This window comes from Ambystoma mexicanum, chromosome 8, assembly GCF_040938575.1.
Source record: "Ambystoma mexicanum isolate Mex_15411 chromosome 8, UKY_AmexF1_1, whole genome shotgun sequence".
NCBI lineage: Eukaryota > Metazoa > Chordata > Amphibia > Caudata > Ambystomatidae > Ambystoma > Ambystoma mexicanum.
The window spans coordinates 1,022,458,641-1,022,475,453 of record NC_090929.1 but is presented as its reverse complement, the minus strand read 5'-3'; the positions used below and the strand labels follow the sequence as shown (position 1 = coordinate 1,022,475,453).

Genomic DNA, 16,813 nt, shown 5'->3' with positions numbered 1-16,813 from the left:
TCTGGTTCAAAATACCCCTGGCCATGATGGGAAGAGCAGCGCTGCTCAAAATTGTAGTTTTACCCAGACTGCTGCACTTCTTTGTAAATGTTCAGTTTTTGCTCCCCAGACGCTTCTTTGCCAAACTTCATAGCCAGTGCAGGGGTTTCATTTGGCATAATTCCAGTAATAGGGTGGCCCTGTGGAAATTACAAAACTTGTGTGACAGGGGAGGCATAAACCTTCCGAATTTTGAATTATATTACCTGGCGGGACAGCTGTGAAATGTTTCTAGATGGTTGGCCGCAGAGGATTCTGCGGAAGCTAGGCTCTGGCGGGGCGACTCGTCCCCATACTTTCTAAAAGAGACAGTATGGTTGCACAAGACCAAAGTCACGAAGATGGGGCGATTGTTGAGGCTGGGCTGGGAGCTCTGGCGTAGAGCATGGAGAACTGTGGGGGACCCGGACCCGCTATCCCCGCAGGCCCCGCTGGTAGTTCTATGTGGTGAATACTCCCAATTGATCAAAGGGGTCCGCAGATACTGGGAACCGGTGGGCCTGGCTACCCTTGGAGACATATGGCAGGAGGGCGAGGCAGTGGAATTCCAAAGGTTGCTCGTGGAGATTGGGGTAAATAGGGGCCAATATATCACTTATACCAGGATTATGAAACGGGCGAGGGAAAGGTGGCCTGAAACAGTACTTGCAGAAGAACCCAATGCCACCTTAGAAATGATGTACGATGTCTCAGAGGGCGGGCACGAAATATCTTGCATATATGAACTCCTGAGTACGAAGGCGGGGAAGGAGTTGTCCCAATTGAGGCTTGACTGGGAGGTGGAGGTGGGGGAACCCATGACAGACGGGCAATGGGATAGAGCCCAAAGATACCATAAGAAAGTGTCCCGGAATGCGAGACTCCAGCAGATCCAGCTATATATCACCCACAGAGCGTACTTGACCCCTGGCAGAATAGCCAGGTTTGGTGGCTCAGCTATACAGAAATGCCCTAGGTGGGGAGAGGAGGCGGCGGGGCTGTTGCATATGTTCTGGGCTTGCCCTGAGGTGCAGAGATTCTGGGTGGAACTGAAGATGAAACTAGCCAGCCGGGGGGTGGTGCTCGACGTAGAGTCGGCTTGGGCATGCATGCTGGGGAGCTTGCCTAGGCCACGTACCCTGAAACATATCAGCAAAATGAAAGACTTGGCCTATATTTTGGTCAAGCGCAGAATAGCAATATGTTGGAAAGCGGCCCACAGGCCTAGAGTAGAGATGTGGTGGGCAGACCTTAAATGGGCAGAAGCAGAAACAGCGGTCTGGTACGAAGCAGTCACTAGAGGAGGGGAAGAGGAAGTAGGCCCCCCCGATAGCCTGGAGGCAACTAGTGACCTCAATGGCGAACCCCCACCAGGTTTATCATGATATGGAAGATCAGGATGAGATAATAGAGACACCTGAAGATGCTCAAGTAGATGGCGCGGAAAAGACGGCTCATAGTTTTGGGGGCGGGAGGGGGGGAGGACGGAAGAGTGCAATGATTAATGTAATAACTTCAATTTGAAAATGTACGTCCAAAATGGTTGTAATGTTTGGAGTGTTTGTTTTAAAATAATAAAAATTGTTTAAAAAAAAAGATCCTGTGACACAGGGATCCAAATTCCAAAAAAGGAAAAAGAAAACTGGGCGTAACCACTCAAACCAGACGCTCACAAACTGCTCTTATACAAAAGCTGCAGTGTTTGTTAGTGATATTTTCCTTGGTACTCTGATCATGAGTGTTCTTCACATGTAAAATAATTTAACAATTATTTCCAAACGCTCCAGGTTTGATTCACAAAAATAGTATTTAAATTATAGTACAAAGAGGCAAACCGCATCCTCAGCAGTGTGGGCTCAGTAGCCAATGCATTTCGGAGAGAACGCCATCTTCAGGGCTGAGCACTTAGTGTAGGGACCTTTGTGTCTGAGCTGTGAGATATGCGGTCCAGGGAGGCTGTTCGAAGGAGATCTACAGTTGCCGACAGGTTCTCCCTTCAAAATACTGTCCTTGCCGTCACACCACAGAAGATCCTGGGCGACCCTGTTTGGAACAGGAAGTAGGTCTGACATCTTACCCGAGAATTTAGAACACTGCGTCCCGAGGGCCAATGAAGGGATCTCATTCTTAGGTGAGCCTCTGGCACCAAGAATATGAAGCATGCCATGAGGCCAAACTACCTCAAAAAGTCGAAGGCCGGAAGACGCTGGGTACTCTTGGTGAAAACGCTTGGGCGGAGATCAGACCAAATGGCAGAACTCGAAACTGACAATGAGAACCACCATCTGCGAACCTTAGGTACATTCTGTGCGTGTTATGTATCGGCACATGAAATGAGCGTCCTGAAGATCCAATAACACCATCCAATCCTATAGCTGGAGGGCCTGAACTCCGACCTTCTTGGGGATTAGGAAATATGGAGAGTACCACCCTTTATTCCTCTCCGTCAAGGTATTGGTTCTATAGCACTTTTCTCTAGCAGGCTCAACATTTCCTGCACAAGGAACAGATCTGCAACTCTGAAAGAGTGACTCTCCAGTGGATGGTCCCGAGGCCTCTTTAAAAGGGGGAGGCAGTAACCCTGGGCTACTGTTTCCAAGGAGCATGCATCTGAAGTAATGCCTCGCCATTTTTACAGATGCGGTGAGAGTCTTGAGGGTTAAGGCCTCAAAGGTTTTGGGGTGGCTGAAGCAGCGGCTGATGGTAGAGTAGGCATTGCTTCAGTGGGCTTTGCACCTCTCCCTAGTCCACCACGAGGGAATCTTCTCTGACCACTTGGACTAGCCAGTCCTCTCGCCCTTCCAAATGAGGAGTATAAGCGTCAACAGACTTACCCCTCTAAGATGATCTACTGGGACGAGAGGGTTGTGGCTGTGATGGCGGCTCCAAGTGATTTGGCCGCTGCCTTTGATGTCTGCAGCTTCTCTAAACTTTAGGCAGCTTTGCTGCCAAACAGCTGGGTACCGTCAAAAAGAAGCTGAGGAGCCCGGACTGCACGTCCGGTGAAAAACCTGACTTTCTCAACCACGCAAATCTGCTCATTACCATCCTTGCCACCATGGCTCTGCTGATTCCATCAGCTGAGTCCAATCCTGATTGCAGAGACTCGCACAGCCTCCTAGCCGTCTCTTGCGAAGCTGGTTTGCTCTTCCCCTGCGGGAAGAACGGTCAGCCGCCATAGCTACACAGTCCCACAGGGTGAAATTGAATTTTACTAAAGCACAAGTGTCATTTGCAGATTTGAGCACCATGCTTCCGGCAGAAAATACCTTTCTTGCACAAGCGTCGTACCGCTTAGCAACCCAATCTGGTGGAATAGTAGTGTACGCAGCCTGTTTTGAGGTAGATATCACTGCCTGATAGGCTTTCAGGTGTTGGGTGTTTTGACAGATAGTTAGGGTCACTACTAGATGGCCTGTATTTCTTTGAGGTTTTTGTTCACCGCTTGGATCGTCTCAGGAACCTCCCGATTTGCCACAACCCTTTTGTGGAGAGCTACATGAAAAAGTATGGGATCCTTTTGTGGACCTTTATACAGAATATCTGTTAGGTCGTCTTGCGCAAACGGTGGAGCAGGTCTGCCCCATCCCAGAAAGAGGCATCAGCATGGTCTGCTGGGTCTGGCTTGCCAAATTCCATCTGAGGTGAAGTGCGGACCCCACTAGCTTATTGCACATTTTCATATAAATCCTTTAGCCTGGATTCTTCTGAAACAAGGCTTTCTGGGACATTAGGTGTGCCCAATTCCAATCCAAATGGTGTAGTATCATGGTCTAAAGAATCGTAATCCTCATAAATTGAAGATAAAGAATTAAAAGAAATCTTTCTTTGGTAGAGGTTTGTAAGATTTCTAAATTTCCTTAGGCTTAGAAAGTAAAGGTGTTGATGGCTTTGCTAAAGGTGATGATTTCGACAGCAACATTGTCTACAAATCTGTCGTTTATGGCGCTGATGCCAAAGGTGATGTCCTAGACGACTTTTCTGTCGATTTTGTCTTCGACGGAGCCCCTGAAGGGCTTGACCCTCTACTTGAAAGAGTCTTCAATGATTTTTCGTTGAGTCGAAAACTCCAAGGATCTCGGGAGGGTTGGGGGGGAGGGGGGGGGGGGGGAGGGTGTTGGGGAATTTCCGGCTTACATCCCGGGCTCAAGGGATTCAGCCTTAGGTGGCTCGTAGGGAGCATGGCTTTTTACCTTTTCCTTCGAGGGGGTCAGAGCCTATTTCTTGAAGATTTTCAAAATTGCCTGTCTGAAATTTTCCCACTCACTCAGCTGCAGTAGAGGATTTAGCTGGACAGGTTATACTTCTCTCCGGAGAGGAATCAGATGAACTCGAAGAGGGTGACATAATGCCTTTTCTTTGACTTCCTCGAAGATGACTAGGAATGGTATGACCCACTGCTGGTGCGAGAGTGTTTTTTTAACCTTTTACTACGAGAAGAGTCGCCTCTCGACTCATCGGATGATCATTATTTCGATAGAGTCAGCAAAGGGGATTTCGTAGGGGGCCCACCTGCCGCTAGTTTGCCTTTACACTTCTTTCAGAGCCTTAACGGTCAGACTGATAGGATTCCCAGTCTGCTGCCAATACTCGACGCCAAGGCACCACAGACACGACCGTTGAGGGTCCGTGAGGGACATCTTGGTGCCGCAGTTGTAGCACTTTTTGTACCCGGTCTTCGGGGTTGAAGGTGCTGAAGATGAGGCCATCGTACTTGAACTATGTTTCCTCACAGAAAAAACTGAAACACGCTGTAATTCTTCGAAGCATTAGCTATCGCGGAAAAACAGAACTGAAGCCATCAGGAGCTGCGTGTGCTATATATATAGCGACGATGACGCAGACACCAGGATGGAAGCCGTCAAGGGACATCAAGTCGTCCCCATCGATGCACAGTGCCATCGGCAGAAAAAAAACATTCTGAAGCCGGCAGATATATCATAAGATGAGGAATACGTGGGAGGACAATCCATTCGAAAAGGGGATGTCTGGATCCATCACATACTTGTAGAATTCACTGAAGATCTGCACTTCGTGTGGGCACATTTACACCTGCTACCTGAATCAGACCACCCTCACAACAAGATGAGCAATAAAAAAATGTCTTGCTACATCTCAAAAATATTGATCACTATACAGCCGATTACAACTGTCTTACAACACAATTGCTGCTCCTCAGGTTGCCGCTATGGCAGAATGCCACAGAAGCAGGGCGAGGATGGCTGTGCAGGTAGCTGAGCAGCCCGGTGGGGGAAAGTGTGCGAGTAATGTTGTACAAGCAGCAAAGAGCCAACACAGACGCCAAGTAGTATTAGGAGGTTCCCGTGGTGCTGGATTTAAGTCTGGAAGGGGTCCTGAAACAGAAGAGCAAAGTGGCTTTCAGGGAAGGATCACATTTGGTTTGGATAGAGAAGCCAAACAGTCAAAGTAGTGCTACAAGTCAGCGTTTACTCATTTACATGGATGAAACAGGTCTTTTTCAGAGGTAAAGTACCACAGAGTAGGCAGGTGCTCAGTTTCAATGCACAAGCAGATAAACGCCATAGTAAAGCAGATGCGTTGCTAGACAGGTCAAGAAGTTTCCACATGTTAGCAGGATCTAACAAATGTACCCCGTGCTAATAATCCCACATTCAAACCCTTTCTTACCGCTCAACGTTATGAGATAATGTACATATATTTACACAATTTTCCCCTTAAAACAAACTCATTTTTTAAAAACAAACCTGAGCCACTTTTATAGAGTTCTGTGTGGAGCCCCCAGCATGGTACTCTACTTTGAACTTTTTCACAAGTTCGTCAAAGCTGTGGAAAGAGGAAAGAAGGTGTTATTCTACACAGAAATAGATCTGCACCACATTCTTCACAGAGCCCATCCACCCATCTGTTTCATATGCTTGCTCTGAATTTACTGGGAGGAGAAAAACTCTAGGAGCACAAATTCACTAAAACCTACAAGCTCATTGCAACTTGTCATGGTTCCAAAAAGGATTCATCCAGCAGGCACAGTACTGGGGGGATGCTCCTGAAATTACTTGCTAGCACTGCAGGTCAAGAGGCATAAGGCACTACCACCCCCCAGCTACAACCAGCTCTTCAGATTAGAAAAAGTTTACAGGTCGGATCTAAAAACACATGGGCTGTGGGAAAAAATGCTTAGTTATGACAATCCCAATATACATAAACAAGGATTAAAACGTTGTTTTAAAGCTTTTAATAAACTAGTAAATTAACCTGGAACGAAACTATTCCAACAAAATATGACTGTGGGTTAGGGAGAGGAGCGGGGCGTGATGCATGAGCGCTGTTCGTCAGCATCCCGACAAAATCTGCTGTCTCAAATAGTGCGATGGCTGCTCAGGTCAAAGCAGTGACATCGCTCAACACTTATCTGAACAGAAGCAGTGACTGTTTTACCAAAGGCAATAATCAGGATTGCTGTGGTTAAGCAAAAGCACAAACGAACAGTTTCCAAGACTCACTACCACGCATAGATTTTGCAGACAGATGTCTAACCCAATAAAGGAATCCCAATGGACCTGCAGTCCTCAACACCATTTAGATGAGGTTGTGAGCCGTTATTCAATTTGCACACAGGGAATTTTAAAATTAGTGCAACAATGAGTTGAACAGTTTCTTTAGACCGAAAACTTGTCCATTAATGTACTTTTGCACAAAAAAATAATTATTTTGCGTTTGGTTTATACACTATAAACCTTTACAAAAAAGAATACAAAATAGTTTATACAAAAGATAAACATGCTCAGATTAAAAACAGGCGATTAAAACAATTTTACAGTCAGTTTGTAGGTCACCTCCTCAGATGATTAAACCTAGACCATATTATCATGAATTTATGAATACCTCATAAAAGAAAGCACAGAGAACACAGGACCTTCGTTGAATCCATTTAACATAGCATTATTGATGCTAACTGTCAGCAGGCAGATTACAGACTTCATGTAAGAATTTTACTACGGCCAATTTCAATGTATTCAATTTGCCATATACCATATTCCACCAGAGGTCTTCGAGAACAACCCTTGACGGATCGTGAACAAATTTACCAAATGCTGCTAGGCGTTGGGGGGTTAACGCCTGACACTTCAATAGTATGTGCTTCAATGACTCAGATGTTTCGATACTATGACAAAAACGACAGGGAAGTCTCAGTGATGTACCTGAGTGAATTTCTAGAATTTCCCCTGTCGACAGGACATTGAAACGAAATCTCAGATATGCAATCCTCCTTCTAGGATCAGGAAACTTAACTAAATAGGACTCCGGAGTTGCAATTTTCTTACCCTCATATACAATCTGATTATATATCCGGATGACCCAATCGTTTCCATGGATCTTATCCAGTCCAAAGATTGGAGTTTATCCTTAACCCTCAAAGGATTGCATATCAGAGTATCGATGGTAAGACAGAGTCAAGATAGTACAGACAGTCTATTTGTAAATTCAACAACCACTTGGATGTCTTAGATCCCGTTCTTAGACTACTACCCATAAGTGCATACAAGGTATTATCTTTTGATACAATCAGATTGCGATATAGAGTCAGTATTTTCCAGCATATTTTACTATCCAAGGAAAGGAGACCCAACTCAAAACGAATCGCAGACATTGGAACCGCCTTCGGCAATGATACAATATTTTCTGCCATATTTTTGACTCTAATTTGGCAGCCAATCGATGAGTTGAGAAAGGCAAGATTTCAAAGCCATATAGCAGGTTAGGCAAAACGTTAAGGTTGTAAAACCTAATTAACTGAGTCCCAGATTATTTGCAATATTTAGTAGCCACCTATTTCATTTGAAAGATCAATTTATCTGCTTTGTCTAGAGAGTAGTTCCAATACATATGGGTTGTTGATCCACTAAAGATCGGAAAGCCTAAGTAACAGACATCTGACCTTAAGTAAAGTGCAGCAGTTGATCTTCCGTTTGAAACCAGAAGTCTTTCTTTTTTGTAAGAATAATTACAACCGATTTCTTCTTATTAATGACGAGACAATTTTATTCCCACATAATGCGACAAAGCCACCAGTTTCCGCTGGAGACCTACTGGGGTAGCATCAATTAAGAGGATATCATCAGCGTAGGCAGTCCAAGATATTTTACCCCCCCCTCTATCCTCGGTGAAAATAGGGATGCTACTGTTAGAAGTCCATCAACGTCCGATATATATGGATTGAATAATGTTGGGGCAAATAAACACCCTCGTCTCAACCCATTGCCAGTTTGTATTAACCGTGAAAGGTCACCTGACAGATTTAACTGGATCTGTATGGCAGAGTCTTCGTGCATGTGACTTAGTATAGTCAAAAGTCCCGATGGAATCCCCATTAAAGCTAGCTTTAACCACAAGCTTACCCGATCAACTTTGTCAAAAGCGAGAGAAAGGTCAATCGAGGCTAAATATATAGGACTCGCTGCTTTCTTACACGCTTTCTCCAAGAGGAGGGTAAATATTAGACTACCTATTTCTGTGTCAATGCCCTTTCGGAAGACAAACTGTTGAGAGCAAAGAATATAGTTTGTTTCCGCCCATTCCTCAATTTTCCTTAAAACTATTCGCGCAAATATTTGGGAATCCGCGTCCATTATAGAAATCGGACGATAATCATGAGGGCTTCTTCTATCCTCTTTTTTATTTATAGGAATATAAGAAATCCTCCAGGAACACGGGATGGATTGAGTCAGTATATTATCAGAGAATAGTATAAACAGTGCCTTAGCCCATAATTCGGGGTTTCGCTTCAGAGTACTATTGCTAAGCCCATTAGGACCGGCAGCTCGAGAGATATTTATAGCTTTAATCGGTTTTTCAATATCTTCGACACCAAAATTACATATCCAGCTTCCCCTTTTAATTGCCTCTAGCGAGTCTGTTAAAGCAAACTTTCCCTCATATAGGGTTGAGAATTAAGTGACCCAAGCATCCTCTTGTACACATACTGTTTGTGATGTTACTTGTGAGTTCTGCAAGGAGTTTATTAATGTCCAGAACTGACAGGCCGAAGAGTCTCTTAATGCCGTTAGCATAGCAGTGTTAACTTTCTCTAACATGTACATCTTATGAGTTTTCAGCCAGTTTTTTTTGCTTGCTTAAGTACATGAATTTCCTTCATTTTTGTATCCTGATGTAAATTATTTTAAGATTGCTCCAATTCTGCGATTTGTATAGTTTTTTCCACCTTACAATAAGATCATAGATATGCACATGTTGGTGTCTCATGATTCCAATTTTCCTGGGTTTTACTGAGCTGTCAGACACTTAACATAATCACAGAAATAGGGAACCGAAAATAGTATTAACCTAGTAGACAAAGGAGTACATTGGTGCTCAGAGAGAAAAGCAGCATTCAGTTTATCTATGTTACAATCATGGCAACCAATTCGATTTCCCGCAGATGTCGCTGTCAAGGAAATTGAGAAGGAATCCTGAATTGGTTTAACATAGTTCCACTTCAGTTTAGCCCCTAAAGTTCTGTGATCACTCATATGAGATTCGCCCACACAGAAATCAACACAGGAAGTGGATAGTCTTTCTGAGAAAAACATGTGATCAATGATGGACTTAGAAATCCCATTTGACCATGTAAACTCATTTGCACAAGTATCAAATACAACATTCATATGATTAAGTCCCCATGAGTAAAAAAGTTTAGACCAGATCTGCCCATGCATTGACTTACGTGAAGTTGAACAGGGCGTCCCATCTATCGGCCCCGGGTTCCCTATGGATCTAGAAGAAGTGGAACCCATTTTTGTACTCATCCCCTAACCATAACAGATTTCTGAGTTAAGGTCTCCCACTACAACAATGTCAAGACCTCTATATTTGGTCAGCATACTCGAGAAACAAACATTTATAGACAAAATGATATTGTCTAATAGGTTTTGCGGTTTCGAGTAAATATTAATTACCAATATAAAGGTCGAACTGTGTGTATTCGTATACTCTAGTACAATTGCTAGTACACCCCATTTTACAATGAGAGAATCCATAATTTGTCTACCCTTTGCTATTTTCTCTGCAATTAGCAGAACTCCTGATGGTCTACCACAGAGCCCCCCATATTGATATCTACATTCATATCCATCCAAATGAAGGGGGGCTCTCAACCAAGTTTCTTGGATACACATCACATCCATGGATTTAAGTTTAGTACATAGGACATTTGAGGTCAAAGAGTGACCCCTTGAATTCCATGAAAGGATTTGCCAGTGTTGTGTTAGGTCAGAATAACTTAAGTTTCTGATGTATGTTTTGAATTTGGGAGATGGATTCTCTCAGAGACAGCGCTAACCATCTCCAATCCTGGTTATCACCTCCTTTCAGGGGATATTTGCTTCTTTATGCAGATGACCTTCCTACCGCAGTCGGAGAGGGATATTTTTTGGGTGCGTAATATCCCTTCCATTATCCCAGCCATTGTTAAAGATTACTATGTATATCCCATCTTATTAAAGTTTTCTGTCTCCTGTATTATGAGGTCAAAGATGTTTTGGGACCTCGGAACAATTCTCACGTGGTCTAGTCAAGTCGGGTGAATAAAATCCACCAAGCTAATGTCTGCCTAGGAAATCAGTCTCAGTTTTGGAATCTCATTAAACGGAGAAAGAACACATGATTCATTTAGGGATGTGGGACCTCCAATATCACCACATAGATTATATAGCAGAATACTTAGGTCGGGAAGGGCCAATTTCCGCCAAATCATATTGCGCAGATCACTGTCCTTAACATGAGTTGGCATTGTTGGCTCTTGATAGGACCTATCATCACCCTCCACATGAGATTTTGTTTGAGTAAGGCTAGAGTTAGAGGGTTGTTCAGATAAATTATCATGGCCTGTTTGTAAGTTCCCCCCCCATGTCCGGTTGAGATGCCCGCATGTGGCGTTTCAAAGTCGGCTTAACAAACCTATTCGTGTTAGAAGGAGCCTCCACATTAACATGATGGAAACTTTCCTTTCATTCCTTTTCAGTTCCCTGGGGGTCCAGATTTTTGAGTCTAGATACATCAGGTAATAAATCCAGAATAATTTTTTAAATAATCATTAGAAGATTACTGTTTTGCCCAATTCCCTCTGATAAGTGTTGTGAAGCAGTTCTTATCGGTAATGGTTCCTGCCCCATATGTACCATTTTGTTTGGATCAACCAAATCTATTTTTGGTAATGGCTCCTTATCTGGCAGGAGCCAGGAGTCAACTTTCCTCGATGGTAACTGATCCCATTTACCAACCGCTGGTTGCGAGGTGAAGCCTAATCTATTGAATTCCGCCGAAGTCATTGGGGCTTTGACCTTCTGTTTCAAGATCTCCTGCGGTAATATTTTCCTTGAGGTAGATTTTTCCAATACGTTATAAATGTTAGACAGTTGGAGTTGTTTCACTTCTTTATAATCGTCCTACAGGCTTGGGGAGTGTAACCTGTGCTCTTGTCCCAAGTCTGAATTACCACCCTCCGTGATCTTCACTCCTGGATTTTCTGACTTTGTAGTTTTTATTTTTTGTGATTTTATATTTTTTTATTTCCCAAAGCTGGGCAGGGTGGAATTCGATCGGAACTGACATTATGGAGCTGCAAAGCTGCTCTACTTTCTTCATTCAGTTGAATCAAATCTGACAGTGCAACCTTATTTGTCAGAGCCTTAGGACCTTTATTCTTTATTGGAAACCTATCAGGATTCTCATTTTTCTTCAACTGCCTTTTTTTGGCTCTCAGTGCTAAACGTTTTTGCCGCCTTGATAAAGAATAGCCCTCTCAATCTGTCATTAATAGATCTTCTGTGTTTTTACTGCCCACTTCCGAGCTACTTTTATTATTCATATTTTCCATGAAGTCTATTAGGACTGACGGACTGTCGGGGGGAACCGGCATTGAAATTGTTCCATCCGTACTACTTGCCCAGTCTCCCACAGTAGTCTTAGAATTCGTAGACAGAACCAAAGTTGAGACTCCATGTTCTAATTTTGTAATTTTCTGGGAGAGCTCTTATTGCAGTTAAGATTTGTTTATCCCCTTCACCTACAACTTTCAGCGCATTAATTGCAGGTAGAGGGTCGGTCATTGTTAACTTACTTGCAGAGGCTAAAACCGTGCTGAAGCTGAGGCAATTGTTTATAGATTCAGTAGCCTGAGATCCCTGAGAATTGATTGTTACAGGGTACGGCACAGTTTTCTTCGTCACTCCTGGAATGTCTGCAGATGTTCTACCCATTAGAAATCCTTCAACTCTATTGAGTTGGATTGTGTATGCAGTACGATTCGTTTGAGATCTCCAACTTCCCAATGGGTCAACTCATGCCCCTTATCCAGTAGATTTAGAATCCTGGAAACTACTGGGAGTGATTCCTCAAAGTGCTCATTATTCACAGGATTGGGGGAGCTAATCAAAGAAGCCCGAGTCGGCGGTGGATGATTTACAGGTAGAGATGGCAATAATTTATTTTGTTCATCAAAATTTGTCAGCCCATCATGTATGGCTAGATCAATATTCTCATCCAATGCCCATTTATTACCACCGGCCTCAGTAAAAATAGAGGCTGATGGAAGGGGGAATTTCGCATTGGCCGAGAATAGTCTACGTGGTGTAAAATTTTGCAGTCGAGTAAGAGTATTATAGAGGTAAACATTATCCACTCCATTGCATGCAGCATTAACAGGAGTAGATGGACCTCTTGAAAGCCTTACATGTTTGCTCAATTCTAGTTTAACTGTTTGTGACATCATCGAGACATCCAGTTTTGTCTCCTTGATATCCTCAGTTTGAGACATGGATTGCTGTTCAATAGGTATCTCTCGAATACTCAGGAAACTTGTCTGGGTAGGAATTCGAGAGTCAAACGATAGGCCTACTGGGATAAATTAAATGTCTTCTTCCTCTGAAATATGGCCACTCCCCCTTGTGTGCACCTGAGCCAACATATGTGAAAATTCTACTTCCTGTAACATTTCTGTCTTATTTTTTTAATGTTTTTTTTAATTTTCTCCCACATACAGCGGACAATCGTCCCCCCCGCCCCTCTCCAGGTTTATATTCTGGTCTGGCCCCTTGTGTGCCGCCCCCGGTCATGGGACCTCTTGGTTTCCCTTTGGCTCAGCCACCCCGTTTTCACTATTTAAGCCAGGGGGACACAGGCTTAAATGGAAATAAAATGTTTGAATAAGTCCCTTCAATTATTACACAGTAAATGTGCACTAGTGACACCTGCTTTCGGCCCTCACCATCCCCTATTCTGAGGGTAAATACATAGTATACAGGAGACCGAAATGTAAAAAATAACTGTTAATTGCCAGCCTTTACAATTTCACAGCCCCCTGCCCCCAACACCAGGCCCAGCCATCTTAATACTATGCGAGGACAAAACAAAAGTTAATTTGATGCATTTTTTTGTTATTTGAAACATAAATCCAGCTTTGATAAGCAACGGTGTGATGTAGAGCAGCAGGGTAGGACTGTGGTGTTTCCAATAAGTTTTGGCTTCCAGGTTGCGTACCGTGCTGGGAGGAGGGTGAAAGGACAGACCGAAGTTATAACAGGACAGGACAGGTGATAGGGCAAGCAAGTCTACAAAGAGCAATATGGCACTGGGGAATGCAAAGCATTGCCATTATAGGTCAGTGGGGTAGGTAGGCAGAGTAGATGCCTCCTGAGAAGCAGAGTCTGAAGAAATGGATTTCTCGAAGTACAAAAATGCAGGAGAGTTCCTGGTGGAGCAGTGAGGAGTTCCATAGCCTTTAACTTGGGTGGTTAATTGGAGAAGACAAGCCTGTAGGTTACTTTTCCTGTTTCAAATGGGGACGATCCTACCGTTCTTCTCCCCCCCCCCTCCCTTTCTTTTCAGGGGCGCAAAGAGCTAGTATGTTTAGCAAGGAAGACATCACTGGGAATGGAGTTCTAGTGGGAAGGTCAACATGCTGCATGACAATTGCTCCCTTTGCATGCAAAATAGATCTTGCCTTACTAGCAAAAGGTTATGAAAACACGTTGGGCAACAAGACCCGATCCAGTACTGGTCCAGGTTTAAGGTCAATGATAAAACCCTGGTACCAGACACTTGCCCCAACAATCCTAAACAATGCCTGTTGGAACAATTACTTGCTGTTTTGAACAACAGAGGAGGTAGGAGGCGGTGAGAATGTTAACATACACTACCTAGGAATGTGGTCTTCCTCTTCGTGGTCCTCAGGCAATCTCCTCCAGCCAGACATGCTATAGGTCCATCTGAAAGGTCGAAAGGATGCACCCACTACTACTCCACTTAGTCCTCTTCTAGGAGCAAAATAAGTGGTGCCTTCCTTGAGAGCTACTTAGACAGCTGTAACCAGAGAGGTACTGTGTGCTTATAAAAAGTTGGCGGCATACCAGCAAAGTGGATGGAAGGGAGTGAGGGGAATCCAAACAAACAATCTTTTTAAATGCATATTTCCGATAGCTTAACTGTGCACTCATAGCAAGATTATATAATAAATCTTTAATAAAGAAGTTACCATATGTGGGCTCATCTAGAGAACCTCTGCTAGAAAACCTAATCTAAAACAAAAGAAGCAGGACTCATTCATCACCTCCCTAAACCAAGATGGGATTCAAAGAACCACTAGCCGAGCGTTCCACTTGATATGTGTAGTAACCTGTGGTTCTCTAGAGTGTAATGCCAGTTCGGCAGCAGGCGTTATGGCGTTCTACAGGTACTTTCTGGGCAGGCATGTAAGGAACCTGCAAGAGAAGAGGTGTAATAAATGTCCTCAAGAGATAGAATTTAAGAAAACAACAGGTATGTTGGAAGGGCAACAAGAGACCATTCACACTTCTCATTGAGCGTTTTTGAGCTCTGGTGTATGGTGTGAATTAGAAGTGGATGCAGTAACTGATGGAAAAGCAAGTGCCTTTGCCTTAAAATGTGTTAGTAAAGTGTCTTCGCCCTCAGAGAATGGTAGGAGTGAGCTAAATCCTTCCCAATACAACACAGATTTATTGTACAAACAATACAAAGATAACATTACATAAACTGACAATTTTCAACAAATAAAACATTCAACTCAATGGTAGTGAATAAAACCCCTTTAGAGGGTAGTTGTCTTATGCGTTCATAAATATAGGGTAGGACTGAATGCAGATAATTATGTACTATAAAGACCTTCTCAAGATGCAAACAGTGTGTAATAAATAACCATAAATAGCGTGAAACTACAGACAAATAGTGAAAGCCAACAACCATCAGGACATCTAGTTGGGGATAAACTAACTTAAAAGGTAGGGTGACCAACCCCTACCAGTAAGAGAAGTACATTTATATTTTAACTATTTTGAGCCTATTGCGATGTATAATCAGTCCCAGCACCCGGTTATGTTAAAGGTTCTTAGACCGTGCACCGTCATCACCTGCATGGTCCCTTGGTGCTCTGGCGGATCCGTAAAGAAAAAGGGTAAGGGCGTGTAAGTTAGTTGGACTGAGAGGGAGAAAAGTGCAAGAGCTGTGATGTGCTGTTGGCAGCGTCAGTTCTGTTTACACCGTTCGCTGAGCATAGGTGGAATTTTCGGTTAGTAGTCGGCATGTGCTGCTGTGCAAGGCTAACAGGATTGTTTCGTCGTTGTGGTGTAGTGAAGTGCATGCGGTTTGTTGTGCCGGGTTGAGAGGTGTATGTAGAAGGGCAGGTTTTTTTTTTTTAGTAGGGTTGGTTAGTGGCAGCATCCTATCCTACACCCACTGTTTTGATTGACTGTGGCCCGTGTCCCCTCCCCTTTCAAATAGTTTGGTGTGCTACACTTAACACTCCCACGTTGTGTGCAGAATAAAGGATCTTCAATGGGCTATTCAATGGCAGTACACTTCCACCCACAGCGTGCAGATCCAGTGCTGCCCACACCTCCCTCCCCATTAGTAGCCTGATGGTGGAAAAAAGACACTTTATTGCTAGCAGCTATACCATTGCTCTTTAAAAAGAGAACAAGTTCACTGAGGTACCAAATATTTCAAAGCCCTATTCTTACAGCCTGTTCCAATTAAAAGTGTTAGTCTATCAAAAAATAAAAAGGTAATAAAACAGGTGTCGAAAACCCCCCACCCCCCAAATAAAAACCCACATAGAAAGTAGGCTTGCATGCTTTACAAGTGCTTGATTGAAGAGAACTGGAATGCTGGCGAGGACGGCAACCCAAAGGCTACTGGAGGCCTTGAAGGATAGCAGCACTGGGCAGCTTACTAGCAACGGCTCCTTTCCTCATCATAGGGGCAATGCACTCTGGATGCGGCTGTGAATCCGCTGAGGCCAGCAGGGCTGGGGTGCTACTTTTTTAAGCATTTTTCATCCTTGGAAGCCAGGTCCCTGCCGGCCTCGCAGACACCGACAGTGATAGAACTATCCCCTTTAGGAGAGGCGACTACTTTCCCTGGGGAGCAGATGCCAGAGTAACGTTCTTGGATGCACGCAGGCCGAAAGGACTGGGAAAGAGTCCCCCTTATGTTCGATGCCTCAAAGGCAGCTGCAGGTGTGGACTTTAGGTCAGATAATACAGTTTATATGCAGGTAGGGAGTACTTAAGAGGAGTGATGGGCTCAGGGGAAACCCAAACCTTTTTTATTATCTTGGATCTTTCTTGGTGCGGTCTCCTGGAACAATTGAGGAAGGCCCAGAAGCAGATGGGGCTTGGACATAGCTTCTTTCTTGCGATATCTTCTGACATGTCCCTTTGTTGCCGGGAATGAAAGCTCCCTCAGAGGACTCGCAAAGGCAAGAAAGGATTAGTTCTATATTTTGATGGTGCAAATGTCTAAA

The 16,813-nt window shown here is 43.8% G+C and overlaps 1 protein-coding gene across 2 annotated transcripts in view; it reads right to left on the bottom strand.

The window, feature by feature from the left end:
* The window catches only part of ADK (adenosine kinase), a 1,244,147-nt gene that overhangs the window by 632,569 nt on the left and 594,765 nt on the right, over positions 1 to 16,813 (bottom strand). For both annotated transcript variants that reach the window (XM_069610963.1, XM_069610964.1), the window contains exon 4: positions 5,745 to 5,823. In XM_069610963.1, coding sequence (XP_069467064.1) covers positions 5,745 to 5,823 — 79 coding nt within the window. The remainder of the gene's footprint in view (positions 1 to 5,744; positions 5,824 to 16,813) is intronic.